Source organism: Mus pahari, chromosome 5 (assembly GCF_900095145.1).
Source record: "Mus pahari chromosome 5, PAHARI_EIJ_v1.1, whole genome shotgun sequence".
Lineage (NCBI taxonomy): Eukaryota > Metazoa > Chordata > Mammalia > Rodentia > Muridae > Mus > Mus pahari.
The window spans coordinates 154,557,025-154,574,896 of NC_034594.1; the positions used below are offsets into that span (position 1 = coordinate 154,557,025).

Below are 17,872 nucleotides of genomic sequence, written 5' to 3' on the forward strand. Positions count from 1 at the left end.
CACTCCTTTAGCATGTCAAACACAAGATAGTCTGGGGCCTTTGCCTGGCTGTTCCCACTACTCAGACAGAGTCTGACTCTCCATCCGTTTATTCCTCTGAGGCCTCCCTCCTCTGGTCACTCTGTCTAAGACACACTATGCAACTCAGTTTACTTGATTGCTTTCTCCCCCCTGCAGCATTTAGGATCACAGCATTCATTTGCTTATTGTCCAGCGTCTCTACTCAGAATATCAGCTTCAAGGAGGGCCTCCATCGCCTTTGAAATCTAGAATAGTGCCTGGCAAAATATTGGCACCTAAGAGTTCAGTTTGTTCTCCTTATCTACAGGCCCTGCATATGCAAAGTCAACCAACCTCAGCTTGAATATTTTCAGGGAAAATTTGTGTCAGACCTGAACTTGTATAGAGTGTTTTTCCTTCCCCTTGTCCTTATTATCTTTATAGGATAGTATTTGTAAGGACTTTACATTGTATCAAATGGAATGACTAATACATAGCTGATTTAAGGTAAACTGGAAGATATGTACAGATTGTATGCAAGTTGATTCACTGATTGGGTTTTGCCCAGGTTGGCCTCAAACTCTTGATCCTTTGGTGCCACAATCCCAGTGTTGTGATTACAAGCATGTGCCTCCATACTCATTATGCCAGGGATCGAGCATTTGAAAATGTTAGAATCTAGGGGAATCCAGTCCTCCATGGATACGGAGAAATGATTGTAAATAGTCAAATCAATGAGAGGACTAGGAAGAGAGGGGAGAAGGAAACTGAAAAGGTTCAAGATCTGTCACCAATATCTTATTGACAAAATAACATGGAAATGCATCTTCTGAGGGGAGGAGAGGAGTCAAGGTTTGGAACGTCTGTGGGAAATGTGCCAGAGTAGCATGGGGAAGACACAAGCCATACAGATAGGTAATTGCACTTGCCTAAGGCTGGGGTGAGGTCAAGAGAGAAGGCAGCTCCTCCCCAACCAGCTTGTGGTAATTTCATTTATCTTTCTTGGAGTCAAATACAGAATTAAGGGGTGGGGAGAACAAAGTTGAGGCTCTTGGAGGAGTAAGAATGTGAAGGTGGGAACACAGAAAAAGTGAGAAGCTTGGAAGGCAGCTCATCTGACCAACTCACCTAACAGCTATGTGTGGCTTACACAGAACTGAAGGGAGTGAATGAAGGCACAGACAAGGTTTCTTTGGTTTCATGCTACTATGATTTAAAAAAAAAAAATCCCTCAACTATAAACATAGCTGCTATTTGGCAGCTGGAAATTCTCAGTTGGCTGGAATGGGTTTCAGGAGAAACTGCCAGCAACCATCCCCCTTCTCTCCCTTCCCGTGGGCAGGGCATTCTTGCAAACAGCAGTAAAAACAAACAACTGGAGTCTATTAGTCACAGTCTTCTCTCCTTGCTTTTATTTCCACTGAAATAGTTTTTATTTAACTTTTAATGATTTATGTTTATTTCATGTGGATTGGTGTTTTGCCTGCATATGTCTGTGTGCACTCACACAGACAAAATTATTATTATTGTTGTTATTATTTAACCAACCCAGTGTTGCCAGTGTTCATATTAAACATAATGTACTGTTGTATGCAGTCAGTTTTCTGGTAGTAATGGGATAAGTGCCCCCATTCCTTGACTCACTGAGAACTGGAGCATGAATGACCAGTAGGGATTCTTTTACTGAGCTGGGCAGTGATGGTGTACACCTTTAATCCTAGCACTTAGAAGGCAGAAGCATGTGGATCTCTGTCAGTTTGAGGACGGCCTGGTCTATAAATTCCAGGACAGCTAAGGTTACACAGAGTGACAGACACTATCTAGAAAAACTAAACCAACCAACCAACCAACCAAAAACTGAACAACACAAAAAGTGTTTTTTTTTTTTTTTTTTTTTTTCTTTTTTCCTTCTGGATGACTGTTTGTCGACTGGTTTTATTGTCCATTCACCTTTGTTTTGTTCATTGTTGGACTCACAGTACTTAGAAGACCTATAGTATTCAGATACATTTTACTGAGTAAGTCAAGGTCTGGCCTTCCTTTACTTAATCCAGGATAATTCTAGTTGTATCAGTTATAATTTCATGTTTAGATACAGTAGCTGGGATGATGTGAACTGGGAGTTGGATGATTTTTTGGCAAAGGATATGTTAAAGTAAAAAAAATAATTATTCTTGTATTTGTTGTTTATGCTCCTGGCTCAACCTCCCAAGCGCTGAGATTACTAGTGCACGCTACCACATTCAGCTGGCTCCATTCTTGAAGCTGTATAAATTCAGGTGCTTCATTTCATTACATTTTGGGGACTCTTCTGTAACGATAGAGAATCCCAAGTGAGCTTGCACGGGCTACTTCACGTGAAATGAGCTTTCGTGGAGTTAAGTGTTCCTGAAGCCTGTGTCTCTCTGGATAATGGACTCGACTATCTGCCTCCCTAACAAAGCGAACCACTGCCAATTTCCCAGCGTGAGCTTCGACTGTTCCAAAAGATGATCCTTGTGTTAAGCGTGTTTTCAGGGCGTGACGAGCTGAAGAGCGCCCCAGAAAGCTGTTTTACCCATTTTCAAATCCTTTGAGCGTACTGTTCAAAACACAGGGAACCTCCCACTTCTCTAACACCGAAGCGCTTTTTCCTTCTTACATTATAGAAGTAACAGGCCATTCAGATGGGGTCTTGGACATCGCCTGAGGAGTGGAAGGACAAATCCGAGAGCGCCTTCTGTCGGGAACGTGCTCGGGCCCGGCGGACTCGCGGGTCTCCATCTTGCGGGGCGCTCGGATCCCTTAGGGCGCCCTGAGTCAGGTGTGTGAGGCGGCACCGCCCTGGCCTCTCGGCGTCCGGCGCCTTGTGGCTGGCTCACAGTTCCTAAGGCAAAGGGCTCAACTCTCTTGAGCAACTCGGAACCGCCAAGGAGGTGAGGGACACAGCCCTGGGCTCCATCCCCGTGTTTTACGATTATTGTTCTCCTCCGGCGCCGCCTTCCCGAGCCTCGGCTCCGCCTGGAGGCGCGATCAAGAGCAGCTCCCCCGGAGCAAAGGTTCCCGCCCCCTCTGGCACCGCCCCCAGGATCTGCGCATGCGCCCTCGCCGCCCGGTCGGCGCTCCACTCCCCCTTCCCTCCAGCCTTGGGGCGCGCCGCGGGCGGGGCTTCGCGGGGGGCGGGGCCAGCGCGCCTCGGTCGGGGGCCTGGCCGGGATTAGTTGGTTTCGGCGAGAAGGAGGAGGACGAGGTGGGAGTCGCGAGCGCCGAGACAAAGCCGCGTCCCGGAGACCGGCGAGGGGATTGGGCCCGGGGCTCGGTGGCGTCCCGGTCGGCTGAGGGGGACTCGAGCGCCGCTGCCTCGCAACAGGTCGGCCGCCGGGCGCGCGGCCTCGTTCTCGCTTGGCTTCCCCCGGGCCCGCGACCCTCGGGTCACTTCTGCTCGGCCAGGCCGCGGCCGGACCCCCCGCTTCCATGCGGTTCGGGTCCAAAATGATGCCGGTAAGCGGGTGGGCGTGCTGGGGCCCGGAAGCATACAGGGCGGGGGGTGGCGGGTCAGCGGAGCCGGTCGAGCTCCCGGCTTCGAGGCTCTGAGGCTCCGTCTCTCTCGGTCCCCGCGACGGTCGCGATGCTGCCCCACAGGCAGTGCGGCAGCCCGGCCGCTGCTCCAAACTTTGCTTCTCGGATGAGACCTTTGGGGAGCTTGTTTTGAAGGTCAAGAGCCGGGGAACCTTGTTCTTAGCCTATTTCTTTGAATTGTTTTGAAGCTTTTAACTGAAATGAAACATAGCGCTTGAAAAGGCTTGCCTTTCTTTTTCTGCCAATTCTTTTTTTTTTTTTTTTACTTGAATTTCGATCTGATGTCGGCGATAGCAGCCAAGTCACCTTATCCATCTCTTTGTGGAAACAGGTTTTAGTAAATGCATGCAGCCTTGAAAGTTTTAGTTCAGAGGAAAACTTCAGTGCCCTGCTCCCCCAGCTTTTTTTCTGCAAGACCTCTAAGAAAGATAAGTGAATTCTTTTGGCATCTGACTTGGCCAGTGTCACAGGTGACTTGCAGGTTGAATGGAGGTGTTTTTGAAAAGCCCCCTTTCCTTAGGGAGCACAAGATCTGACTGGTTTTGGTGGCTCCTGCAGCCGTGTATTTTTTTCCTCGTGGGTGTTGTATTTGTTCTTCAGGCAGGATTAATCGCAGTCAGCCTTTTTAAAAATAATAATTTCTATATATTTTTTGAAAGGTCACGTATTTTAGTCATATCCATCCCTAAACCCCTTATCAACTTACGTTTTTATCGCATCACTTGTTCAAGAAAACAAAACGATAAAAACTTAAAACAACTTAATTTTTTGCTTTTGTAAAAATCCAAGAAATAAAGTGTTAAAATTTGTGTTTGAATGTTCTGTTTTGTTTTGTTTTTGTAATTACACATGCAGAATATTTCATATTGTCTCTTTGCCCCTTTGCATTGTGGAGGGTGTTCCTAAATTTTTCTACATTGGACACATACATAATATTTTGGTTATTTGGGTTTAGGTGGCTTGGGATGGTTACTGTTGCTAAGAGTCAAGAAATTTGGAATTGCTAGCATTTTGTAACTAATGGTTTAGTCTCATTTCTTAAGTTAGGGCTGTGATGTGAATATCTTAAAACGCATACCATGGTTATGATAGACTGTTTGGTTAACTTCTTTGTACCTGTGTTTTTATTTCACTGTTGTGAAAAAACCTTTGCAGATTGCCATCAGATTTCCCTGAACAGTGAAAGGAAAAGAATAGGTGGTTTTAGTTGCAGGATGATTTCTTCCTGAAAGATCAGTTTAAATCAAGGTACCCTTTGTTTTTTGTTTTATGTAAGGGTGTTTTTCTCCAAACTACATAGCAGATTATCAGAATTCTTGTAAAAAGCTACTGAATCTTGGGACTAAAGTCACTTCAGCAAATCTGGTGGCTTTGACTGGTTTCCTGATGTCAGAATAGACTTTTAATAGGAAAAGTGTAGTGTGTATGCAATTCTCGCTTTGGAATTTGATGCTCTTTGGAATTTTGCACAGCATTAGTATCCCAGATGTTTAAGAAAAAATCTGTCTCTCACCTTCATCATCTGTATCTTGGGGGTGATAGAATGCCAGTTCTCAGGGTGGTTTGGAAGATTGGAGGCACACTGGTTACAAAGGAAGGGGTTAATACAGTGCTTGGCTTGGAATAGGTGCTAGAAAAAAAACCTGAATTAGCAACTGTGATTAAACATGAGATTCTTAGTCTGTGATAGATAAAAATATGATACATTTTCATTTAGCATCCTTGTGTTCTTTTTACAAGAGATTTATTTTATGTATGCCTGTGTACCATGTGTGTGCCTGGTGCCCACAGAGGTCAGAAGAGCTCATCAGATCCCCTGGAAAATAAGTTATGAATGGCCTTGAGTGGCTATGTACATGTTGGGAATTGAACCTGGGACCTCTGTAAGAATGAATGACAAGTTATCTTAATGATTAAGCCATCTTTCCAGCACCCAAGCCTCATGTTTTATATATGTCTTTATACTTGTGTTATTATGATACTTGAAAATAAAACTTCTGTGTGTGTGGTACTTGGGATCCAACCAGGGTCTTGTATACACGCTAGACAAGCACTTCGTCACTGAGCTACAAAGCCCGTAAAAGTACATTTCGGTTCTTTGAGATAGGGTCTTGCTGTGTAGTACCTGGCTGGTGTGGTATATGCTCTGCAGCCCAGGCTGTTCTTTAGCTCACAGCAGTCCTCCTGCAGCAGCATCTGGAGTGCTGGGCAAACAGATACAGGCCATCCCAGCACTGGCTTAAAACCATTTTCTTTTTATGGTTTTCTTCTTTAGCTTTTACTATGCTTGAAGTTGTAGTCTGGTATGAGTAAGGTTTTGTTCTGTTTCATTATTACTTTGGAAAACTAACCAGTTTATCAGGAAAAGCGTCATATTAATGAAAAGACAGGCATTCAGAACGAAGACCAGTTGCCTTGATATGCTTTTTAAAATGTAAAATATACATAATTTATCATCTTACGGTTCTAACTATTCTCAAGTGTAGTTCTGTGGCACTGAGTACATTCCTTGGTTTGCTTTGGAAGGCATTTTCGAGTTCTACTGAATTATATTAAATATATGCAAGCAAATGGTATTCATGTATTTTGTTACCAAATAGTGCAGACTCAAGTAGTTTTCCTTTCTGTAGCACATGAAGTGATAATTGGCTACAGACCCAGCAGTGAAGATGCATTTTAGTAGGCTAACTAAAAATAAGTAGAGTTCCAGCGGAGCTAATGATAGGGTGCCGTGCAAGTGGGGATGACAGTCACTCTCGTTCTCAGATACCTGCCATGGTTAGCATCTCTTCTCTGTGGAATCTCCACCACTGAGTGAGGAGAAACTGATTTCATAGTCAACACCTTCCCTTCACTTACAGAGGGGTTATTTGTACTTGGGGAGAGCGGCTTTTTAGTGTTCCATTCATTGTAATTGATTTTCAAATGGAGGTAATTATCCAAAACAAAAATTCTCACCCACTTGAAAATTATACTAGATTTCCTTTATGTATTACTTTCACTTGGTGAAGTGTTACATTCCAACAAAAATATGTTTTTATGAAAGAGCTTACACTTGCTGCTCTTTTCAGGTAACAGTTTCATGAAAATTTCTGTTCATATCTGCTATTGAAATGGCAAGTTAAAAGGCAAACATTACCTATGGAAAACCCCACCCCACAGAAGGCCAGAGGGCTTGCATTTGCCTGTATGGGAGCGAGCACTTGGCATACTTGTGTAGACTATGGGCTGTGCCGACCTAGATTATCTGCCAGTGTCTTGTACACAGAGTGGCTATTGTGAGGAGCTGAACTAAGATGAATTAAGGTGATTTCATTTTAATTATGTTAAAATGGCTGTATGTTCAAATGGTGCTAATGTTCCTGGTGGTGACTGTCCTGCATGTGTAATCAAACCGGATGCCATCATACCTTAGGTAATGTTTTCCAGACACAGCAGCTTATTTTAAAAGCTCAGTTGACCTGACCATGGTTTAGTTTTAAATTTGTGCAGTGTTTTCTGTCAGTGCCGTGGGGTGTAATTACTTGGAGCTGTTTCATAGTGCTGGAAAGCAAAATCTGATTCTCTGAGCTTCTGGCATTGGGTGCAGCAGCTTGGTTATCGCAGGGACTCCTTTAGCACTTTGACACATGGTCAGCAGCTTTTCTATTTCTGTAGTTTCACTTTGTGCAAAGCCTAACTTCTGCTTAAATACTGTATTTTTAAAAGTCCAGTTTTATTTGCCAAGATTTTCAAACCTGAAATTGTGTTTTCAAAAAAATTGAGCATTGAGCCTGTGTTCTTATGCTGTGCTCTGAAAGAATTCCTTCCAGCTAAATAGGAGTATAAAAGGTAGTGTGTGTTGGGTTTCATTCCAGATTGAAGTTTGGGCTAAGTTCTTAAAAATGAGCTGCTGTCTCTAGAGAGTTGTAATTATCAAAGGCTGTTGAATCATCTATTTTTAAAAATGTACAAAAAATCTCACATTTTATGTGTTTCAGTTTTGTGGCCTTGTGATTTCAATTACATTACATGTGAAACACATTTGAAATTTTCTGTTTTGTTTGTTTGTTTGTTTGTTTTCCTTTCAGAGAAGTCAGATTTAGTATAAAGATTAGTATTAAGAAATGTAAGCAAGTATGTACTGCCCCATATTTTAAAAATTCAAGTGAATTAGCTTATCTGGAAGGGGCCTTGTAGGGTCATTCGTATTCTTCTAGGAAGAGCTGGCAGGCCCCTCTGCCTCAGAAAATGAGGACTTTCTGCACTGGAGCTGTTAAGGAATACTGTTGCCCCTTATCTCTTGGTGATCTACTGCAGTTCTGAAAGCTGTCTTAACACCGAGAGTCCTTGTGAAGTCTGCTGATTGACCAGGTTCTCTTCAGTTCAAATGGGATAACTGTGTAGCAGTGCATGCTGCTCTGATCCGTTCGTGTGTTATAAACCTTTCCCTAGATTTTTCTACTAACAAGTATCTCAAAGAGTAAGAGGCATGGGAGCCCAGGAATCCAGAGTGTTCTTTTCAGCTCATGCCACTTAATCAAGCCAAACACTAAAGACTGGGTTTTGATAATGTGTTAGGTACATTTTTCTCTAATCAGTTAGAATGAGAAAATGTTGATAGAATGACCACATTTGAAGTGTATTCTTAGTTAGAGTGCTAAATAAGACTTTTAAGATTCTTCATCTACATTGAATGTAGAAGTTTTGGTTACAGCAGCTTTTTAGGGATGCAGGAAGCAAGAAGAAGGCAGCATTATTAAAATTCTAAATACTAGACCAGGTGGCAGTGGCCCACACCTTTAATCCTAGCATTCAGAAGACAGAAAGAAAGGCACGTGCATCTCTATGAGTTTGAGGTCGCCTGGTGAACAGAGTGAGCTCTAAGACAGCCAGGGTATACAGAGAAACTTTGTCTGGAAAAAAGCAAAAAACAAAAATAATAGATATTGTTTTATCAGAGAAATGCAGCATCTTAGTTGTTAGTAAGAGACATAGCAAGTATGGTTTTTTTGGTTGTGATAGCTTTATTCTATGTAAAATAACTTAAAAAATGTTTTGTTTAGATTATACTAGCACCAAATTGTCAATGAAAATAAATGCTCAGCTGACTGATCATAACAACTGGACTTCTGAAACATGGTAGTTGCTTTTTTAGGAAACTTTGAAAAGATTGTGTGTGTGTGTGTAAGAGTGAATATATGTGCATATGAATGGAGGCGCCTATGGAGGCCAGAGGTACCAGATTCCTTGGAATTTAGGTAGATTTCAAACATATCAATGAAAAGCCCTATAGAAACATAGTGTTATAGAAAATACAATAAACAATTATAGTGTATCATTTTAAGCTACTGGTGATAATAAAAAAGATGACTAGGGCACTTTATTGGTCTTCCACTGGGGGACAAACTGTCTGAAAACCTGGAGTTGGAGGTGGGTTGAGGAGGTGTGGGAAACCTAACTCCCCTGCAGGTCAGGCAGAAGGCCTCTACTTGGAGCTCCTTTGCCTAACACAGCCCAGCGACCTGGAGCGAGCTCAGTAGCTAATCTTGTTGCACAGCGGAGTTGATCTTTCTGTTCTGACTCAACAGAATTTGACGCTCAAAGCTGTTTTAGTAGTTTGCTCCTGGCCATTCTACTGAAGTGAGATTTGAACTAGCTACTTGCAGGTATATGCTCTGTTCAAGCTTGCAAGCCCATAGCTTAGGCTATGATATTTCTGAACATTGCAGAGCAAACAGTTGGTGTGTTATTTTGGCTACTGGCTAATGATAACTTCAAATATTGCTCTTTAGCGGCTAGAAAGAAGGCTCAGTGGTTAGGGTACTTGCTCTTCCAAGGCAGTGGAATTGACTTCTCAGCACGCAAGTCAGATGGTTCAGAACAGCTTCTGCCCTGGGGATTCAACCATCACTTCTGACCTCCATAGGTACCACACACATATCGCATATTCTCTCAACACACATATATGCACATAAATAAAAATAAATCTTACAAAGTTCTCTCCAGAATGCAACTAACATTTGAGATAGAAAAAGAAAACATGTTTTTTATTTAAATGCACATTAAATGAGAAAATTGGTCGATTTCTTACCAAGTTCCCAGTGAAAGGGAGGTGGTTTCCTGCTCCTAGGTAAAGGAAATATTGCAGTGACCTTTAAAATAATTTCCCTTACTACTGTAGAGAGCACCTCAGATCTATCTCATTCATAGAGAGGGAGAAGGGGCTTAATAATTATGAGGAATGTCTAATAAACCTACTGCAGTGGAACTTGTAAACCGGGTTTGAAGGAGATGGTGTTGAAAACAAAACAGACGGACAAAGGATGGAACAGAGGCACTGGGAAATGTTAAAGGCAGAAGCCGAAATAGCTGGGCTCATTCGACAACCATTTCCAGTTGGTTAGATGGTGCACAAGGACCCGAAGAAGTGTGGAGTAGGATGGGGCCACCTCTTGCACACTCAGGACTGTGTGGTGAGTCAGTTGTCAGGTCTGATTTGGATAAATCCTAGTTGGCCTCTTGGTTTTTCCTCATGATGGCTATCTGGGGACAGCACATATTCAGTATGTTAAGTGAATGTCTGCAGTGTCTCAGGCGCCTTTCTGAGTCTCATGGATACAGAATAGGCCAACTTTCAGGGAGACAACCTTTCATGGAGCTTGGAGAGGTGGAGACAAATGCAAAAGGAAGTAATGGCCTTAGATGGGATTTAAGTTAGGCTCGTGTAGCTGCTTTGTATTGAGTAGTCAGGAAACTGACATTTCTGCTGAAGCAGGGGGCCAACACTGAAGATTCCAATGGAACAGTTCCAATGCGCAGAGTCCCCAGCATCTGGGCAGAGACCTATCATGAAGCATTGGGAACCAGCTAGACCAGAGCTCTGAGGGCGCGGGAGAGAGCTGGCAGTGAGGAGCTTTTCTGTGGAAGGGCAGGATACTGAGAGTTGGTGTGACCTGATGACCAGGAAGGCTTGTTCCATGGAGAAAGAGTTCTAGGGGTGCCATGTGGAAGGGTTGGAGAGGGCTGTATGAGCACTGGGAGAGCAGGCAACACACTTTGCCTCACCAAGGGCCTAGCCGGTACACACTGGTTAGGAGAATTGGAGTTTCCCACGTTCTCTGCTAGCTTGCTTTAGAATGACATTGAGAGGTCCCTGGGGTGAGAGGAGAAATAATGGATTTCCTAGGGTTGGAAATCAGAACAAGGTGGGAATTAAGCTATTTACCTGTCATTCTCCTCTTCACTTCCCATTCTGTATAGGGGATCAGGTTAGGGCCTTGTGCATGCTGTCTACAGCACTGGGTCTTAACAACAAGCTCCGTGATTATTTATTTTAAAAATGTATTTTGTCTCTGTGTATGTCTGTTTACCATGTACATGCCTGGTACATGGTAAACAGAAGAGGCAGAGAGGTTGTCAGAGCCCCTGGGACTGGAGTTACAGATGATTGTAAGCCACAGTGTGGGTGCTGTAAATTGAGCCCAGGTCTTCTGAAGAGTAGTCAGTGCTCTTAAACAGCCATCTCTCCAGCCTCATGGCCTTTTTCTCACTTTTGGGCTAGGATCTCCATAAACTTCCCAGTTGTGCTTAACCTGTCCATAATTTTCCCAGTCTTGCTTATCCGTATTCTGTGGCCCAGGAATACCTTACATTTACAATCCTCTTTTTTTCAGTCTTCCAGATATACAGCTGGTTTATAGCCTGTGCCACCAGGCCCAGCTCAGGTTTTTAATTAATAAAGTTTTCACATTAGTGTGCCTGCACAACCTTGTAAGTGCTTTTATGTAGCTGGGTTGCTCTAGTGGCTTCAGACCTAACTGCTCTGTGGCGTCCCTTTTGTTTGGAAGTCAGGGCTGTTTTTGTGTTTCTAACAGATGCAAAGTAGGCAGAGACCTAAGGAAATCAAGTCAAGCTTCTTTAATTTTAGAAACTGTTTCTTTATGTTTTCTCCATCACACTAACTGTGGATGGTGGCAGCTAGGTTGTGAGATGCGGGCATTTCTGATGAATATGTTTATTTTATGGAGTAGGAACACTATTTTGAACAAAAGATTATTTTTATTCTCTTATTTGGTATGTGCAAATGTGCAGTTGTGCTGCCACAGTACACATGTGGATATCAGAGGACAACTTTCAAGGGAGAAGGTTTTTTCCTACAACGGGCTCTGGAGATGTGGCTTGGGCTGTGAGGCCTGCAGAGCCAGCACTGACCTGTTGGGCTGTCTCACTGGCCTTCATCTGTCATTTAATGGTATCTAAGATTTTTGGTATGTTGACCATTGATTGCTCTGTAGAGCCAGAGGCGCTGCTGTTACATTCCATCTTTCCTGTATTTTCCTTTGGCCCTTTGGTCAGTGTGCATTAGACTCGTACCTCCAGCCTCTTTTTCTCTTGGGGTGGTCTGTGCTCACCTTGGTCACTAATTTTGTTCTAGTCTATACAAAATTGTGTATTCCTTGTGGTCTTTCTAAGCAACAGTTTTTCCCTCTCAAGGATTCTTCAAGACAGACCTCTAATACAATATAATAAAGTCCGTATCCAGATACCAAGTTTCTTTGTTACCCAGTCCAATGAAATTAAGCCCTGTGGTATCCAGGATATATCCCATTTCAGAAGTTTTCGCTACCTACAGGAAGTGATCAAAAGATTCAAGACACCATCGTCAGCATCTACAAGAGAGCGTCTGGCTGCACTTACCGCCATCCGCATGCTCCTGAGCAATCTCGTCAGGGTGCTGCGGGGCTTCCTTGGGGTGTTTGCTTTTTCGCTTGCTCACAATCGGTTGTGCCCTTTTGCATCTTGCAGTTCAAAGCCAGCCCTACTCCGTTGGACTTTGCCATCTTTCTGTGTGAAAGGTAAAATGAAATGTTTAATACTACCTCGGTGTGAAACAAGTCACATAATCATAGAGTAGCATTGCCCACTTCAGGGGAGAACACGCAACATTAACCTTACAGAGTAGTTGCAGACAGAAAGAATTTATTAAATGCCTATTTTGCTCCTTCTAATTTATTTGTGATTATGACAGCTACTGAAAGCAGAGTGACCTCAAGGGACATTGCTCTGGATGGTGTATTTGGACTTTGATGGAATTCAGTTTAGGTATAGTTGAAAAGGTTTTTAACATTGTCTCCAAATAGCCACAGTTGTATCCTTTTCATTTGAGACATTGTCTCGCTTTGAAAAAGCTCACTATGAAGTAATGCTGTGTGCTTATGGATAACTGACCACCAGGTTCTAGCCTGCTGTCTTGCATGGAGCCTCAGATCTCTGACTTAGGGGCATTAGTTCACTCAGAAGTAGATTGTGCAGCTGCTGTGTGCAGGGGCTAAGTGAGCTTAGTGGGGTGTAGTGAGGCACAAGAGGGCGACAGGCAGAGAACATTTACTCTGCGGCAGTTGGGGCTTTGTGTAGGAGCAGCTAGAGGAGGTTTTATGTCTGAGGCTACAATTGTTGGGATGGCTTCAACACAAGGGAATGCTCAGGGTCTGCAGATAACCTGTTCTAGATGAGAAGAGAGGAAAGTGTGGATTTTAGATTTCTTGCTTGGTGACTTGAAACTGTTACTGTGGAGCACATCCTTTAATATAAGTTTTAGGGGTTCCCCCTTTATATGTAACCCAGACTGGCCTGGAACTTGGGATGATCCTTGTGCCCCATTGTCTTGGGTGCTGAGATTATAGGTGTGAGCTACCATACCCAACTAAGCTTTAAGCACGTAGCACCCCTGATCAAAACAAACAAACTAACTCCAAAATCTGAAATCTTAAATGTGGACAAGAGGTAGAAAATTTGACATCTAATTTCATGTGAAGAGTAGCAGTTAAAAATGCAACCTTTATGTATGTATTGGGTGCATATAAGACACATGAATTTATATTTACACTTGAGTCTCCTTCATAAGATTTTTATGGGTATTTTCAAATACAGAGACAAAGTAAATTCTGGAATATTTGTAGTCCTAAGCCTTTTGGGTAAAGAATACTCAGCCTTTATTTCCTATAATTGCATTAGAATTATCTGAAATCAGAATATGCAAACCTGTTCTGATGACTTCACCATCAATAAAGCCTGCACTTCTTAGCCCTTAAAAACATTTTATTTATTTATTATTTTTATGTGTCTGCGTGGTTTGCCTACATGTATGTCTGTGTACCGTGCATGTGCAGTACCCATAGAAGTGTGAAGCAAACTGGGACTAACTAGAGTTCTAGCTGGTTATGAGCCACCATATGGGTGCTGGGAATTGAATTAAGGTGTTCTGGAAGAGTAGTCAGTGCTCTTAATTGCTGAGCCATCTCTCCAGCCCAACACTTCTTATTCTTGAACTTCCATAATTCAGCTATATATTATTAAATCTTTCCATTCTGCCCCAAAGAAGGCAGTTTTTCATCTCTATATTCCTATTACGTGAACTGTGTCTGCATGATAACTGTGCATGTTAATGAGCGTATGGTTCAGAGACACTGAGGTCAGCAAGGGGCAAGGGCTAAGGGGCAGACAGACAGTGGCTTCCTTTGAGTGACTGACTTTGATGAGAACTATGAATAGAGAAGCAGCTGTTAATCTGCTTATATTAGGAATGGTTATGTTACATGACAGCAAAGACCAGCAGGATCCTTGCCTTATAAAACTCTATTTTTCATGTATAATCCCATTTTGCTTTAATTAAAGTAACCACATTTGCCAGGCAGTGGTAGTGTATGCCTTTAATCCTAGCACTTGGGAAGCAGAGGCAGGTGGATCTTTGGTTTTGAGGCCATCCTGCTCTACAGAGTGAGTTCTAGGACATCCAGAGCTACTCAGAGAAACCCTATCTCGAAAACAAAACAAATCAAAAAACCAAACAAAAACAATAATAACAACAACAAAACCCCACAATTTATTGTGTAACTCCTCCATGTTGATTGTTTTAGAAAATGTTAGTCTACTCCACGTGGTATTAACGAGTGCCAGCATAGTTTATGTATGATTAACTTTCTCACAGAGATTGATATGTGTGTTACTACTAGCCAATTCTAACTTCTTATAAGTGTCCCATGAAATAGTTGATAATGCAAAAAAAAAAAAAGTCATTGGCTATGATTTTGTGATTTTGTTTTAAATAACTCAAATTCAACTGATAGAGACTGATAGACTTAAAATACACCAGGATAAAAGGCATTGTATTTAGCACAGACGAGCTTCAATATGATTAAATCTAATAGAAGATTGGTAGAATTCATAGCAATTTCAACGTGACAGCCCAGAGTGAACTCTAAGTAGGAGAAATCTCAACAAGCATGTTAAGCTGTTATGAGGAGTGACCTTCTGAGAACTGTATTACAGCTGGAATGTCCTCAGGGAGGGTGGGAAGGGACTCAAAGAGATGTGTGCCTGGGGCTCCTGAAGGGGGTTCCACATCCACTATATGCTGCCTCTCAGAGATTGTGGGGGACCCTGCACTGGCTTCATGCAGAAGCTGGGACAGGGCATGCCTGCTTGAGGAAGCCAGCTGACCTGACTGGTAGACTTCCAGCCAGCAGAGTGACTGCAGGAGCAGGAGGCTGACTGGAATGGTCTGAACTTTTGAAACGCCTTCAAGTGTTGCATAGCTGTGGTCAGGCTGAAAAACCCAGGCCCTGGCATGTGGTAGACCCTTGCTCTGCCCCAAGCAATACCACAGTCCTTAATGTTATTTTTTTGATGAAAAGATTTAATATCATTGTTTGTGTACAATACACAGACAGATCCACACATGGGAATCCACATGCTCATGCACAGATACGTACATGAACACAGCTTTGTGGACACAGTTTTCCCTTTCCTGCTTTATGTATGTATGTTCTGGGGCTCAAACTCAGGAGGACATCAGGCTTGTGTTGTAACATATCCACTGAGGCATCTGATTGGCTCTATTATTTCTTAGGTCCTCTCTGTGGGAGACAGGAGGATGGGTCCTTGGGTAAAGTGCTTGCTGTGGAAGCATAGACCTTGAATACAGATCCACAGAAAAACCAGGCTTGGCAAGGCATGACTGTAGCTCCAGTAGTGGTGGGCAGATAGATAGGTTCAGGGGTGACGGTAGGAGGGTCACTGGCCAGCCAGTCTAGCCAGTTGGCCAGTTCTATTTCAGTGAGAGACCTTGTCTCAAAATGTAAGCTGAAGAACAATAGAGGAAGACACTTGATGTCAGCTCTGACTTCCCTGTGACACCCCTGTGTGCACACATGGATGCATGCATAGGTAATCCTTACTGAGTCAAAGTGTTTGGAAAGGTTAATTTTGCAGGGCCGGGTAAAAAGGAACTTTGTGGTATTGTTCCCAGAAAGTAGTCTGGGGCTTTGAGTGAGTCCAGCAAAATATAAAACTGGAGGAACAATTCACATTTGTTCTTTACAGAAGCATAGAAAACCAGTCAGCTTTCCTCTAAATCCCACCAGTAGCTCAGTATCCTAGCAGCTTTGTGTGAAGTTTCTTGTGTGTTGGAGATTTTTCTTTGAAGGGCACGTTTTTCTCCTTGTATGTATGCCTTACTTCCTCCAGGTAAGCCTCTGGTAAGTGAGTGTTTGCAAATGACAGCTCTGAAGTGTGGTGGTCAGGCTTCCTGTTCTTACGACAAACATCTTAGACCCATGTTCCAGTTTTCTTCCTCTGCGACTTCACATGGCTTTTAAAACCACATGAACAGGGCTGCAGAGGCAGCTCAGTGAATAAAGGTCCTTGTTGCCGCACTGGCAACCTGAGTTTGATCCCAGGGAACCATGTGCTGGGAAGAGAAACAAGAGCTGCAGGTTGTCTTCCACCTCCATGCATACAGCGGGATGTGCATACCACCTCCAGTGAATACGTACATGCGTACATACATACATACATGTGTACATACATACATACATGCGTACATACATACATACATACATAGCATCAAGTAAATAAACTTACACCTCTGACTCAGAGTAAGCTTCTGGCAGTGCCCTGGCCAGTGCTCTGTGTGTCTCCTTGGAAAGGTTGCTCCTTCTTCCCCCTGAACTACCTTCTCTTTGAAAATGAAGGGTTCTTATGTCAGTGATAGAACATTAATTACAGTAATTGCATGGACTGTAACAGTGGGGCTGTGACCTGTTCTTTCTGACAAATACTATCTGTTTCCTTGTGTTTCTGGAAGTTCCATATAGACATGGCTTTGGCACAAATTACTGTGCCGTGTGCTAGAGGCTACATTTTATCTTTTCCTGTGTGTTTTCCCTTCTGAGATTGATCCGATCATTGCAAGAGGCAGAAACAAGCAACAATCAATCATATTAGGCATGTTTTCAAGCTGTGAATTATTTTTAAAAATTTAACATTGACTTTTTGTTTTAATTTAAGGGAAATTGATGTGTACTTCTCTATTATTTCTGTGTTTCCATGTTAGTCAATTATTTGTATATCTATTTTGTTTTGGTTTTGAGCCAAAGTTTATTTCACTTTGTATCCCAGGCTGGCCTTGAACTCTCCAAGTATCCAAGGCAGGCTTTGAACCTGAGCACTCCTGTCTCTGACTCTCCAGTGCTTGTATTATAGGGGTGTGCGTGCATGTGTGTGTGTGTGTGTGTGTGTGTGTGTATGTGTATGTCAGGCTTATGTATCTTAACACTTATCTTATTCTCTGTTCATAGTGACAGTAATTAGTAGCTGGGGCACAGTACCCCTAATATTTGTATTTTTACTGAATTCTTCTGTGCTGCTGGATAGTTTTCCCTTTCATTGTTTACAGATGTAACATTGTACTGAAAATCTGTAGACAGTTAGACTTCTTTCATTCCAGTCATTTCTTTGAATTCCAGGAATAAGGTTACAAAATACAACGATTTTATAACTTCTGATACTTGGTTTACTTTTGTGTTTATTTGTTTTTGTTTTGTTTTGTTTGAGACAGGGTTTCATTTGTGTAGCTCTAGCTGTCCAGGAACTTGTTCTGTAGACCAGGATAGCTTTAAGCTTAGATCCACCTGCCTCTGCCTCCCTGGGATTAAAGGTGTGCCCAGCCTTTTTTCTTTTTCTTTTTTGGTTCCATAGCCGAGTCACAGAGTCTTTCAATTATTAAAAGTGAAAAATTGTAAGCTTTGCAAATATAGCCAAGGCAAGCACTCATAGTGGCTCGTAACCATCTGTAACTCAGGTTACAGGGAATCCAGTGCCTATGGCCTTAGCAGGTACCTCCATTCATGTGGATAGAGAAATGTGTGCTCATGTGCTTGTGCATGCGTGTGTGTGCACACACACATACAGATATATACACATATATATATATATGTATATATCTGTATATATATATATACACAGTCTATATATATATATATATATATATATA

At 42.6% G+C, this 17,872-nt stretch overlaps 1 protein-coding gene across 1 annotated transcript in view; it reads left to right on the forward strand.

The window, feature by feature from the left end:
- Positions 1–3,196: 3,196 nt before the first annotated feature.
- Positions 3,197–17,872, forward strand: part of Tp53bp2 (tumor protein p53 binding protein 2) — a 52,867-nt gene continuing 38,191 nt past the window's right edge. Inside the window, exon 1 of the mRNA XM_021198253.2 lies at positions 3,197–3,480. Coding sequence (XP_021053912.1) covers positions 3,454–3,480 — 27 coding nt within the window. The 5' untranslated portion in view covers positions 3,197–3,453. The remainder of the gene's footprint in view (positions 3,481–17,872) is intronic.